This window comes from Monomorium pharaonis, chromosome 6, assembly GCF_013373865.1.
Source record: "Monomorium pharaonis isolate MP-MQ-018 chromosome 6, ASM1337386v2, whole genome shotgun sequence".
In the NCBI taxonomy this organism is placed as follows: domain Eukaryota; kingdom Metazoa; phylum Arthropoda; class Insecta; order Hymenoptera; family Formicidae; genus Monomorium; species Monomorium pharaonis.
In genome coordinates this window covers 11,701,995-11,715,588 of record NC_050472.1, presented here as the reverse complement: position 1 = coordinate 11,715,588, position 13,594 = coordinate 11,701,995, and the positions used below count along the sequence as shown (strand labels likewise).

The following is a 13,594-nucleotide window of genomic DNA, read 5'->3' as shown; positions in this document are numbered from 1 at the left end:
GTCTTATCATTAAGAAAAAAGTAACGAGAAGTAACGATTTTTCGTTATTTTTAATGTAACGGTAATGAGTTACTTTTTATCAAGAGTAACGGTAACGGTATAACGAGTTACTTTTAAAAAGTAACTTTCTTAAACCTGTGTAAATATCACCCATAGGTTAAGTCTGCGCTTAGGTTAAGGACCCGTTGTAACAGAAGAGTAAAATAAACTGATATTAAGCAAATCTCGGTGTATACGCAAGTTGGGGTTTCCTCCCCTTCTCAAATCCTGGTACCCGGCGAGCCTGTCCGAGGCGTTCAAAAACGGCGTACCGTTACATTAATCTAAGGCTTTGTTTACGCATAAAATTGTTATAAACAATTAACATATGCAAAGTCGACTGCTGTCCATGCTTTAAACAATGCTAAAATGTGAAAACTAATTACGGGATTTTTAGAGTAGGTGAAAAAAAGGTTACGCATGATGTTCCTCTTTGCTAAATTGAATGATTTAAACAATAAGTGTTTAAACAAATTGTTAAAAAATGTTATATTTGAACAATTGAAAATGCTATTCTATTCTACGTTGAAAAAAAAAAGAAACTTTTGTAATTGTAATTTTTTTATTTAATGCTATGTTTACACGTAAAATTGTTATAAACAAATTGTTAAGAAGTTTCCATATTTCGATTTTTAAAATATAACATTTTTTAACGATTTCTTTAAACAATTATTGTTTAAACAATTAAATATTGCAAAAAGAAAAACACGGGTAACTTTTTCATCCATGCTATAAATCTCGTAGTTAGTTTTATGTTATCACGATTTTGTTAGGCATGAGTTTTAATGGATTAAAAAATTATTTTCTAATAAATTTTTTTGTAATAAATATTTTTTGTATTAAACAATTTAATAATAATTATGTTTTTTTAATAAATATTACTATTTTTCTTTACTATTACATGTGTTTATACTACATTCATTTTTTACTAAATTTACATCACAAAATAAATATATTTTTTTAACAAAATCGAGTAACTGATCATAGATTCTTAAAATACAACTCTTCACCTTTCCATTGACCACCGAGGTTGAACTGTGCTCTACTCATTCCTCTTTGGGCGTTGTCAGTATTCTGAAAACAACAGAAGTAGGAACACCGAAAATGTGTGTTAGGGTTACAGTTACCCCATGTGTAGGGAAAGTAACAAAAAATGGAAAGTTCCAAATTTGAAGGGTAAGTAAAAATTATTTTTTTGTTCATTACATATCATTTTTACGCATACAGTACTTATATATATTACCAATGTCGCGATAATTTTGCGAAAATATACTGCAATTATAGCATTACAACCCAAATAGCACTGGATGTTCCAAGGACGTCCATTTTAAGTCCAATTCAGATCCGCATGTCCATGGATATAAAATGGACATTCATAGGATGTCCATTATTGTAATTAAAACGGATGTTCTATTCAGAACGTCCTATGCTGGATATCTGATTTATGTCCGCACTTGGATCTTACTTTTATATAATTTATCTTTATTATTTTTATTATATAATCTAAAAGAAATATTGTAAATTATATATATATATATATATACATATATTATTTACAATATTTCTAATTAATATTAATTTATAAATAATAATAAATTATATTATTTTTAATTTTCAAAAGGTTTGTTTTAATTGTTCTACTTTTAGATATAATATGAAATAATATGAAATAATACGTATTATTTTTTTATTTATTATTAACACTATTAATTATTGGTATTTTTTTAATGTTTGTTATAATACATTATTGTTTCTTTTTCGTTTTTTATTGTTTTGTTTTTTTATTTTTGTTTCTTTTTCTTTTTTATTATCGTTTCTTTTTCTTTTTCGTTCTTTTTTTTCCGTTTCTTTTTCCGACCAAAAGAGGGACACAGCAATTGGTCTGGGTCAAGCGCTGTCTCTATCTAACCAGTAGGATAATGGGCGCTAGACAAAGAAAGAAATCGACTCGGACCATGTCTCTTCTTTGTCTTACTGCCGGACACTTTTCAAGAGCTTTTTGCAGGAAATGCGCAGTCCATGCTTCATGTCGATAATTTTTACAAAATGTGGATTAACCCACTATTGCAGCAAGCCCTTTAATTGAAAAAGGCCCAAAAGAAATAATCAAATCATAATAGGTCCAAAATTTGGTTTATTTCGGACTTTCTATGAATGTCCGAAATTGTGACAAACGTATATCCCATGGACGTCCATTAAAGGACTTTCTATGAACGTACAAAGTTGTGCCAAACGTATATCCTATGGACGTCCATCGAATGTCCGACGGACCTTATTTGGACTCTTAGACCCGGTTCCACAACTCACGGTTAACTGCTAACGGAAGATTAATCGACTACCTATCTTTCTCTATATTATTATCTAAGGAGAGACAGAAAATCTATTAACCTCCCGTTAGCAGTTAACCGTGAGTTGTGGAACTGGGCCTTAATAAGCCTGGACGTCCGAATGTCCAGAAGCAAATATCTATTGGACATACAATGGATGTCTTTGTGCTATCTGGGAAATTAAATTTTTTTTCTGTAACAAATAAAATCTTTTGTAATAAATATTTTCTGTATTAATAATTATGTTTTTGTGTATCAATAATTATATTTTTTAAATAAATATTACTATTTTACTATTGTGTTCGAACTACATTCATTTTTTACTAAATTCACATTACGAAATAAATATATTTTTTGAACAGAATAAAAAAACTGATGATAAATTTTGGAAGTACAACTCTTCCCCTTTCCATTGATCACGATTTTAATTACTTTATCTGGTTTTTTTTTCTAATAAATACGGGCGTTTGAAAAAAAGGCAAATTTTTACAAAAATTTTTCGTTTCTTTCTCATTCTTTTCAAAAAATCTCTTTTCTTTTAATGTCTTTGACTTTTCAACCAAAACCATCATAATTTTGAGATTTTTTCCTTTCGATTAAAAAAAAAAGTTAAAATTGATTAAATACATTTGGAGATATAAGTCAACGAAATTTTGGGGTTAGCGTAAGTAAGTAGGAATCGGGAGAAAAATAAGGTGTGTAGGCAGAGGGTTAACTTTAATGATCTAGCCATGGGCGCTTTAATGAGTTAATAATAATGTAACATTTAAATTAACTTAAAATAATTAATAAATCATGTACTTTTAATATATACTATATACTTTTAACATATTTCTGGTAAATATTTCGATCAAGGGAGCCCACCCCGATGACCTTGACCTTGACATATGTTATAAAAGTCACCCTCCTGAGTGACCTTCAAAAGATTTTAGCCATCGCTCGTGATTTGTTAAAAAGTTATTAATAAAAAAATTTCATAAATACTTTTGTTTAAAACAGATAATATCTTGCATTGAATTATTTGTGCTTTTGATTGAAAGAGAATTAATATATTCTCTGAAAACGCGTGGGCGGGTGAGAAGTCTACACGTTCTCCATATCATATAACTTCACGACTTTTCACAAATTTTATTCCATATTAATCAGAAAACAATAGTACATTTTTAAATATTTTTTGTTTATCTTTTTTTGGACTTTCCCGAGTAAAAATTGTTATTTACATTACATTTTAGCCATAAAAAGCCATCACAAAAAATTTCAGCCCATTTGGAGATGGAGCCGTGGTTCGGAAGAATTACCATTACAAATAATTCGTGAAAACTTTCCGTGTTAATAATTTTTTAATAAATGCCGAGCGCGGCTTAAAACCTTCACAACATCAGGATGATGACCTTGATAACATATGTAAAGAACATTGAAATTAGAAGTAGCTCCATATAACTGCATAATTACCCTCTTTTGTTAAGATTTACCCATGTTCCTTTATACATTTAGATTTAGATTAGAATAATAATAAATTAAAATTCTTTTATTTTAAAACACGCAAAATGCATGCTTTATAAAAATTAATGCGGGGACATAAAAAAAAGACGAAGTCCTTGTACCCCGCCCACGTGTTCGCTACACTATATGGGTTTGCGACTTTAAGTAAAACAGAGATATCATGTATCGTATTTATAAAACTTTTTTTGTTAATAACTTTTTAACGAATCACGAGCGATGGCTAAAATCTTTTGAAGGTCACTTAAGAGGGTGACCTTCATAAAATATGTTAAGGTCAAGGTCATCGGAGCGGGCTCCCCTGATCAAAATAGTTACCAAAATAGTTTCAATTGTTATCGATTCTTTTTGATCAATCATTGAACGCAGAGATTGCTTTAACATGTTGGTGGTGTGGACTCGCTACAATTATATATACTCGAGAGAATTATAATTTTTCTCGACCTCGCAAAAGTTGCATCTCGCAAAAAATGCAGTTCAGTTAACGTGCGTAATCTATGATTTACTTCTTACTGATATGTGTCATAATCGAGAATACGTTCCACATAATGTAGAAACGAATCGAATGATTAGCCGTAATAACATCGTCAGCCGAGTGTATCGGACAGAAGAGATCAACCAGCCAAGGTTACGTTCCTTTACCCTTCTTGAAGTTATAATGATATATTCGTAAACTGTTACCATTTGTCACTTCATATATGTATTTTCATAGACGATGAGGAAATTACCAATATATTCTTTCTTAGTTCGAAGAGTCTTAGTTCAAAGCTTTAGTATTTTTTCTGTATCTTTAACAAGAGCGATTTTTTATTTCTCGAAAAAAAAACGTGATGTTTTATTATTGCTAACTGCAAACTGATTATGATTTTTTTGCTTATTAATAAGCATTTTTTTGTTTTAAAGACGCAGATGGAAATCTATATCGTTATCCAGGTGGAAAACCATACTAAAAGGATACAGGTGGGAATCTATCTATATATATGTGTAATCATATGTATTTCCACCTGTATCTTTTTAGTATGGTTTTTCATCTGATTAACCATACAAAATTCATACAAAACCATTTAAAATACGTAGGAATCCACATAAATATGGATAACCATCTGAATTTTCATCTGAATTTCTTCAACGGGGATGTCTTACTAATTAAGAAACTTTTTGGTTTTTTTATTTCAGGTAACTACTAGAGTCGGAATCATTGTGATAATTTAAACACTTTGTTTACATGTATACTTATAACTTTGCAACGTTATAATTTTTTTATTTATTAATATTTTCATTAAATAAAATATTAAAATAAACTTTAAAAGTGTACTAATATAATAAAAAAACCCGATCCCAGAAAATCCTATAGACTTCTCACAAAAAATTTCCAAAAGTAAGGCTGAAATTCGCTCTTCCCAGATAGCACAGGATATCTTATGGACATCCAATTTTGGTCCACGTTTGGATTTTAATTTTATGATTTTATATAAATTACAAACTTTATAAACCCTCTAAAAAACATACGATATAATATATATATATATAATTATAAAAAATATATGAATACAGTAAAATATGGATTTATATAAATAATATAATAAATATATATATAAATATATATAAATATATAAATAATATAATAATATAATAAATATAACAATATAAATAAATAAAATAAGTATAACAAAAATTAATTGTTTTTAATTACTTTATTATTAAAAATCCTGTCCAAATTATAGGTACACAATTGTCAAAAAATGGTCCGTTATATGGACGTCCATGGGATATCCGTTATGCACTGCAATGGACATCCCAGGGGTGTTCAAAGTTGTGCATAATGGACATCCTATGGACGTCCATAGGATATCCAACGGACGATAACTGGACGTCCTATGGATGTCCGAATGTCCAAATGTGGACATTCATCGGACATCCTATGGACGTCCATGTGCTATCTGAGTTTACAGTAGAAGACTCCCTTAAAAAGATGCTAAAGTGCCCGTTAAACATGATAAGGGTCGATAATGTAGAATCATTCGTACATATCATTAACAAGATTTCGTATGTATTTCTTTTATAGATTCAGAAATTCTTTTCCAAAATTAAAGTACACGTATTGATATCATCATATAAAGTGGATTTTAAACCGAGAATGAACACAATGTATTTTAGAGTGCTCTTTTTCTAACCTATATCTGAATTTGCAGTCATAGAAATTTATTAAAACTAATATTTTTTTTCTAGATTTTTAATCTTAGTTTTAATTGCACGATATTGTTCATATATGTTATCTCTAGAGAAGTATGATTCTATTTTGTACATGTATATTGTAGATTTTATATGATATAAATATTGTCATCAAGTGACAGCTCTACGTACCAAAAATATTTTTTTTTTTTTTTATATTAAATCGATCATACTTTACTAGATTTTGATGCGTACTTTAATTGTGTAAAAAAGTTTTGCGATTTTATAAAGTCAATTAAAAGATTAGTTAAAATAGTCGGTAAAACGGACGACATTACAATATTTAATGACAATATTTGCTTAGTATATAAAATCTACAATATATATGTGCAAAATAAAACCATATTTCTCTAAGGATAACATATACAAACAATATCGTGCTATTCAAACTAAAATTAAAAATCTAAAAAAAAAATTTAATAACCTCTCACCATCATCCTTCACAAAAAAATTCAGTCATTAGTTTGTTGGTATATAGAGCCCTTAAAAAATTTCTGAACCAACTTCTTTGAATGGGAAATTAAAACATCTTAACCAAGTTCTAACAAAAAATGGATATAGGAGTAGAAACATCAGTCAAACAGTACAAAAACTGAAGAACAAAATTTCCAGTCTCAACAACATCGAAACGCCAAATAAAAAGAAAAAGAAGAGAACAAGATGGGTTTCCATCCGTATCTTCAAGGTACAACAGAACGCATTAGCAAAATTTTGCGTAGACACAATATAAAAGTGACCTTCAAACCACAAAGGAAGATTTTCCAGTTACTTCCTAATCCGAAAGATCAGAGACCACGCTTAGAATCACCAGGTGTATACAAAATCCCCTGCTCTTGCGGAAAAGTGTACATAAGAGAAACCGGGAGGAAGATTAGTACACGAATCAACAAACATCAGCGGTATACGACCAAATACGACCACTTTTCTCAATCAGTCTTAGCCGAACACTGGATGCAGATGGATGGCCCCAGAATGGCCACGTCTATCGATTGGATAATTTAAAATACAACGTTCTAATTGGTAGATACAAGAGAAAAAGTATAGCAGCAATTACCTGTGAATGGCTGTGGTCAATCCGAACGTGACCATTCTGGACGCTCCCAATGGAGACTGGACACTCCGTGCAATATGAAAAAGCTATAATGCTAGCTCCTTCTCAAAATCACTTTGCCAGCAAACATCGTAAAAGTCTAGAAATTTTGAAACATCCCGACAACCTTAACCGTGATAAAGGTTATCAGATAAGCACGATTTGGCACACTGTTCTCCCGGTTTTTTAATTGAACAATTAAAAACATTTCCGAACAGCATATTAATTGGTAAATAATAAGCCAATATTGAATTAAAATTGGCCAAAAGTTGACTAATAGAAGGCCAATGAACTGTGCTACTATTGGACGAATAACTCCGTCCTCTTCCTTTGCCCCTATCCCTACCAAAAGAACAAGACGTATATAAGGACGGTTACAATCCAAGAGAGCTCAGTAGCGAAGCCCTGATGATGCAAACTGCAACATTTGCGAAACGTCGGCGCAACACTGTACCAGAACGCGGCATGTATCCGGAAGCCCTTTCTATTGGAAGCAACGTCAATGGCCGTAAAGCGCGCTTTAAGTCTAAAAAATTTTAATAACTTTTTATAACTGCAAATCTAGCCAATTCGGGAACTTTTTGATCACATTTCATATTTTTATTCCAAAAAAATGTTTATACCATTGGAGCTTCATGTTGATGATGTTCGTACATACACTTCGCATTCTTCAAAAAATCCGAAGATTTTCGTGATAATTCACCTGCTTCGCAATACTTCATATTGTGAACAACAGATTTATTGTTTCTATTTCCGTTGCACTGCATTTTGTTCTAAAAAATACAATATTTTAAAATAGATGCTTAACTATAAATTAACGTAATTCTTTATAGAAATTAATTCACAAAATTTTAAAAATTAATTTATATGTAAACTTTCTCACCGCTCTTATATTATTATTTCTACTCATTTTACTGAGACAATCGGTCAAGATTTCAGGTGACATTATCATACCCGATGAAGTTGTGACTTTGGATACATATTTTTTTGATTCTTTAGTTTGGTTTGTATTATATTGTTCTAAAATTAAGAATTGCAACTACAAAATTTATTTATTGTTAGTAATTACTAATTTTATAATAATACAATTATTGGGGATAAGAAAAAGGAGATTCGGAAAGGACTAGGGAAAAAGAATTTGGTTGTTTAATATGTTGGTGTGGCTATGGTATGGAAATATAGAGATGAAAATTTAAAAAAGGAATGGAGAGATTGTAGGATTTGAGATGGGTATTGAGATTGGAGAGGAGCATACTGGGTTATATGATCTGTGAGGAGTTGCAAAAAGATAATTTAGAGAAGAGAGCAGGAATGAGGGCGTGGGGATATAAAAGACAAATTGAAGGTGAGGGAGAATTGGCTATGAAATATTAGAAAGAAATAAAAGAGAAAAAAAAGGTACGACAAGGGCAGGCTAAGAGGAGAAAAGGCAGAGGGTTTACGAAGACAGAGATTGGAGGATAGAGGAGGTAGAAAGATTAAAAGGAAAGGGTTTGTTGAGGGCGGAAATGATGAAGAAAATAAAGAGTAGACAGACGAATGAGAAATGAAGGAACATTAAAGAATCAAAATATAATAAATGGTATGGGAAAGTGAAAGGGTAAGGGATTCTGGGATATCTAAGAAAGAATTGGGAGGGAAAAAGATGACAAGAGAGTGGCAAGATACAGACTACAAAATGAGATGAGAGAGAAAAGATATTGGGATAATAAGGAAAGGGAGAGGTGTAGATTATGTGGGTGAAAAAAGAAAAAACATGGGATCATATATAGGAAGAGTGGGGGTTGAAACAATGGCGGAAGAAAATGGATGGAGAAGGCGGACTTCTCTCGGAGTGATGTGAAAAAGTGGAGTGATAAGAGGTGAAGGAGTGAAGAGAGTATAAGGAGGAAAAAGAGGAAGTGAAAAGGAAAGCCGGATATTGGAGGAAAGTCTGCAGAAGAGGTAGAAGAGAAAGGAGACAGGAAAGAAAATAGGAGCAGGCAAGAAAGGGGATGATATGGCAAATAGATGAGGAAGGCAGTACGCAAGCGCGACCGGAGACAGAGAAGTCGGGTGGCAGCAAAAGTAGTGGAAAAAAGGTGGTGGACTTGATGTTGGACGCAGGGATTGGTGGAGAAGACGGATGAGGGAGACACAAGAGGACAGCAGATGGCATGGAGAGAGGAGAAGGATGCAGAAAAGAGAAGGATGGCGGTAGCAGATTTGGGAACGCAAGCGTTCTCAAACACGTGGTCCGCCAGGAGAGAGCGAGTGATTGAATATGTAAGTGGTAAGAGAAATCAATGTATCGATTTATCGATAGCGGAAGAAGAGCAGCAGCCAATGAGAATAGGAATGAAATAAGAGCGATTAGAGACCGATTATCAGATCGAGACAAAGAGTAATAAATAGAGAAAGTGGTAAGAAGCTAGTGGATTAGTGGAAGTAGAGAGAAAATTAAAGGTTGATAGGAAGGAAGAGACGGAGAGGGGTGGAGTATAAGGAGGAGCTCAGGGAAATAAAGGAGGAGATCAAGAAAATCAGGAGGTGCTTGGAAGAGATGGTGAGGTTTTGGAGAAGAAAGGAGAAGATAGGGTTAGAGGCGGCTGGCGGTAGGAGAGGGAGAGGAGAAGAAAAAAAAATGAGACAGAGGAGAGAGGAGAGATGAACGTCGGAGGAGATGATGAAGATAAGGAGGGAGATAGAAAGGCTGAGAGAGGTGATGGAAAAGGCAGCTGGTTAAATGAAAAGAAGATGGATTGAGGAGTTTAGAAGAGACCTAGGAGAGAGGAGAAAAGGAGCAAATAAAGCGCCGGAGATGAAGAGAGGGAGAGAGGTAACAGAACGGAAACAGAAGAAGGAAACGGAGAAGTACGGATTTGACAGGTCGGACAGGGAAGGTGAGAGTATGGACGGGAGGAGAGCAGCGGCAAAGGAGGAGAGGAGCGTTGAAGACAAAGAGAGGAGAAGAAAGAGGACGCAAGAAGAGAGTATGAAGATGAGCAAAAGGAGAAGTGAGAGAGGGGAGAGTCAAAATGCGGAAGGAGAGGCCAAAAGAAGCGGAGAGCGGACAGAAAGACGGGATGGTTTCGTTGAGGAAAGAAGAGACGAGGACAGGAAGGACCGGGCAGGACTGACAGGAGAGGAGAGGGGAGAGAAGAGAAGAGAAAAGGAGAGGCAAAAGAGAGGAGAAAGGAGGACAGGGCTCAACGGGCGGGAGGACAGAAAAGGAGACGAGACATGGAAGGCAGAAGCAGGAGGAAAAGAAAGAAAGAGGCACCGGACAGACAGAGAAGGCACCGGAGGGGAAAGGGGAAAAAGAGGGAATAGGAGTTTTATATGATTACTGTGTTATGTTTAGAGGGGTCGAGAAGCGGAGGGAGGATAAAGATGTAAGGTCGCACAAAAACCAGGGTGCGTAGGGAGAGTTGAGAATTTTTTGTAGAATTTGTTATGTACATTGAAGAGACTGCAAACTGAGGGGAAGCAGTATAATAAATTCTATCTATCTATCTATATAGGAAGAGTGCACGGACTAGGAAGCGAAAAAAAATTGGCAGGAGAGGGAGCGTCCAAAATGGCCATGTTCGGATTGACCACAACCATTCACTAATTGTAAATGATTGCTGCTATAGCTTTTCTCTTATATCCATCAATTAAAACATTGTATTTTAAATTATCCAATTGATGGATGTGACCATTCTAATGCCACCAAAAGATGGTGCAGGAAGTGCTAGGTGAGGAAAAAGAAGGAAAGGAATGGATGGAAAAACTGGACAAGCTGAAGGAGGAGAATGTGGGAGGGGGGACACTTTGACTATAGAAGTCTGGATTGCCAATTACCTATCCCAGCAAAAGTTTTTATAATGGAGATGAAATAAAATTAGAAGTAATTAATTAAAAGAAACAAAATTTTTTAATTGCATTACTTCTAATTTTATTATGGGGATATATTAGCAGGATTATCTGCAGAAATATGTATGTTTATAAAACTAATTTAGCCTTTATTTGCATTAATTTTTTTAATGCATATTCAGTAATTTGCAAGAAATTAATAAAACAGCGACAAATGACTCATTCTGTCTCTCTCTTTCCTCATCTTTTATCATCGGGATCTTGCTTAATGTTTTTATTTTCTGCCAGTTTAACATTGTAGGCGCGTTTCATCTCCATTACACAAAAACCTTTGCTGAGATAGGCAATTGGCAGCCTAGACTTCTATAATCAAGAGAGTAACAGAGGTGGAGCAGAGGTTTGATCTGGAAGAAGATTGTGTCTAGGTGGAGGCGGTAGAGGAGTATGAATGGGTAAATGTTGAGGTAAATAAAAAGAAGAGATACAACGGAAGAGGAAATCAAGGTGTGAATGTGAGAAAGAATGAATGGGAATGAGAGTGGAGAAATGTTGCGTTTTTTCTATCTCTCTCTCTTAAAGTAGATTAAATTAGAGCGATGGATATGTGTACAAAGATTTTTGTTGATTATAAGCGGATTATGAATTGTAAGCGGAGTAGGAGTCTACCTGTATCCCGCAAGGAATCAGAGAATAAATATTATTATTATTATTAATATAACTATTAGTAACATGCTTTATATTATATGTAACATTTAAAATAGATATTAATTTTTTATACCTAACAACGACGAATCTATACAACAACGATTTTCATTGCACTCCGCATGTGTTTCTAAAGATAATTCTGAATCTTTGGGAGGAGAATTAGGTGGCATAGGTTTCGTTTGAATCCTTTGTGTTTTTATCTCTGAAATATTTGTTTTTTGATATTCTTCGAGATATAACAGAAATTCGCGATATGTAACATAGTTCTGAAACAAGAAATACCTTAACAAATAATGATTTCATGAAGCACATTGGATAAATATTGCATCAAGAAAATTTCGCAATAATTTCTCTAAAACGATATATAATAAGAGTTATGTCTTAATAAGATTTTTAAATAACATTCATCAAAAGATTGAACAAATTTAAGTTTGAGGTACCAATATTTTGCAATATGACTAAAAATTGTTTGATTTTTTATTTAAAATAGCTATGCTAAATGAGTAATTGCAATTACTTATATAGCAATATTTTTACATTCCCACAAAACATAAACATATACTTAGTACATTGTACATACATGTATATTGCATATTCTAGGTAGACACTTTCTTGAGGGAGCGTCCCAGATGCGCACAGTAATAAACAGACTCAACAGGCTGAGTGAAACGGACACAGACCAAATGCACACAGACTAAATGCGCACGGACCAAATGCGCACAGACCAAACGGACACAGTAACCAACAGACTTACTACATGGGTTGCGACTTTTCAGGAACCTCTACCGACGGGGTGGGTATGGGAGGGGGGGCGCAGCCCGTGTGTGTGTGTGTGTGTGTGTGTGTGTGTGTGTGTGTGCGTGCGTGCGTGCGTGCGTGCGTGCGTGCGTGCGTGCGTGCGTGCGTGCGTGCGTGCGTGCGTGCGTGCGTGCGTGCGTGCGTGCGTGCGTGCGTGCGTGCGTGCGTGCGTGCGTGCGTGCGTGCGTGCGTGCAAAGCATTCTCTGCACCACATGGGTTTGCGACTGTGCGCATTTGGTCCGTGCGCATTTGGTCCGTGCACATTTGGTCTGTACGCATTTGGTCTGTTCGCATTTGATCTGTACGCATTTGGTCTGTGCGCATTTGGTCTATGTCCGTTTCACTCAGCCTGCTGTGTCCGTTTATTACTGTGCGCATCTGGGACTCACTCCTTTCTTGATGTAATATACAGACAATAAATATGAAATGTATGCGCAAATAAAACCGGATTAATGTACATAGAAAGTTCATAATATATACATACATTATTACATATAATATGTATATATTATATACATACATATATATATATATATATATATATATATATATATTTGTATTATACGCACATTAGATACCCAGTAAACATTTATGGTATGTACGTGGATTATACTCAAAACATATGCATTGCGTTAGTTCAACACTAAATATGCTCGTATTGTAATTTTTCTCTCCATAAGTCTTTTTGTCAACTTTATTCAAAATAAATTTAATTTAATTGAAACATATTTTTTAAAATAAAAGTTTTCATAATTCTGTTCTTATTTTTCTCGGTTCTTTTATAAACTGATATATCAATCTCAGTCTAATATAATATCCAAAGCAATTTTTTTGCCAGTGTGTAAATTAATAACACAGGCCCACAAAAAAATATGGTATGCTGGAGTGGAGACCATACTATTCTTATGTATTTTGACCTGCTGAACACGAATCTGACATAAAAAATGGGGGTTGCCCAACATATAGATGAGAAACATCAAAAAACAGGTTGAAATCACATTTTTTTCAACTTCAGCTGCCATGCATTATAACGGGGTACACCAACCGGAAGAAAATGATATATTT

At 33.9% G+C, this 13,594-nt stretch overlaps 1 protein-coding gene across 5 annotated transcripts in view; it reads right to left on the bottom strand.

Annotated features, from left to right (window-relative positions):
* LOC105831862 overlaps positions 1 to 13,594 on the bottom strand; it is a 128,410-nt gene that overhangs the window by 29,070 nt on the left and 85,746 nt on the right. For all 5 annotated transcript variants that reach the window (XM_036288092.1, XM_036288090.1, XM_036288091.1 and 2 more), the window contains 3 exons: positions 11,804 to 11,996; positions 8,072 to 8,208; positions 7,812 to 7,961 (listed from right to left, as the gene is read on the bottom strand). In XM_036288092.1, coding sequence (XP_036143985.1) covers positions 7,812 to 7,961; positions 8,072 to 8,208; positions 11,804 to 11,996 — 480 coding nt within the window. The remainder of the gene's footprint in view (positions 1 to 7,811; positions 7,962 to 8,071; positions 8,209 to 11,803; positions 11,997 to 13,594) is intronic.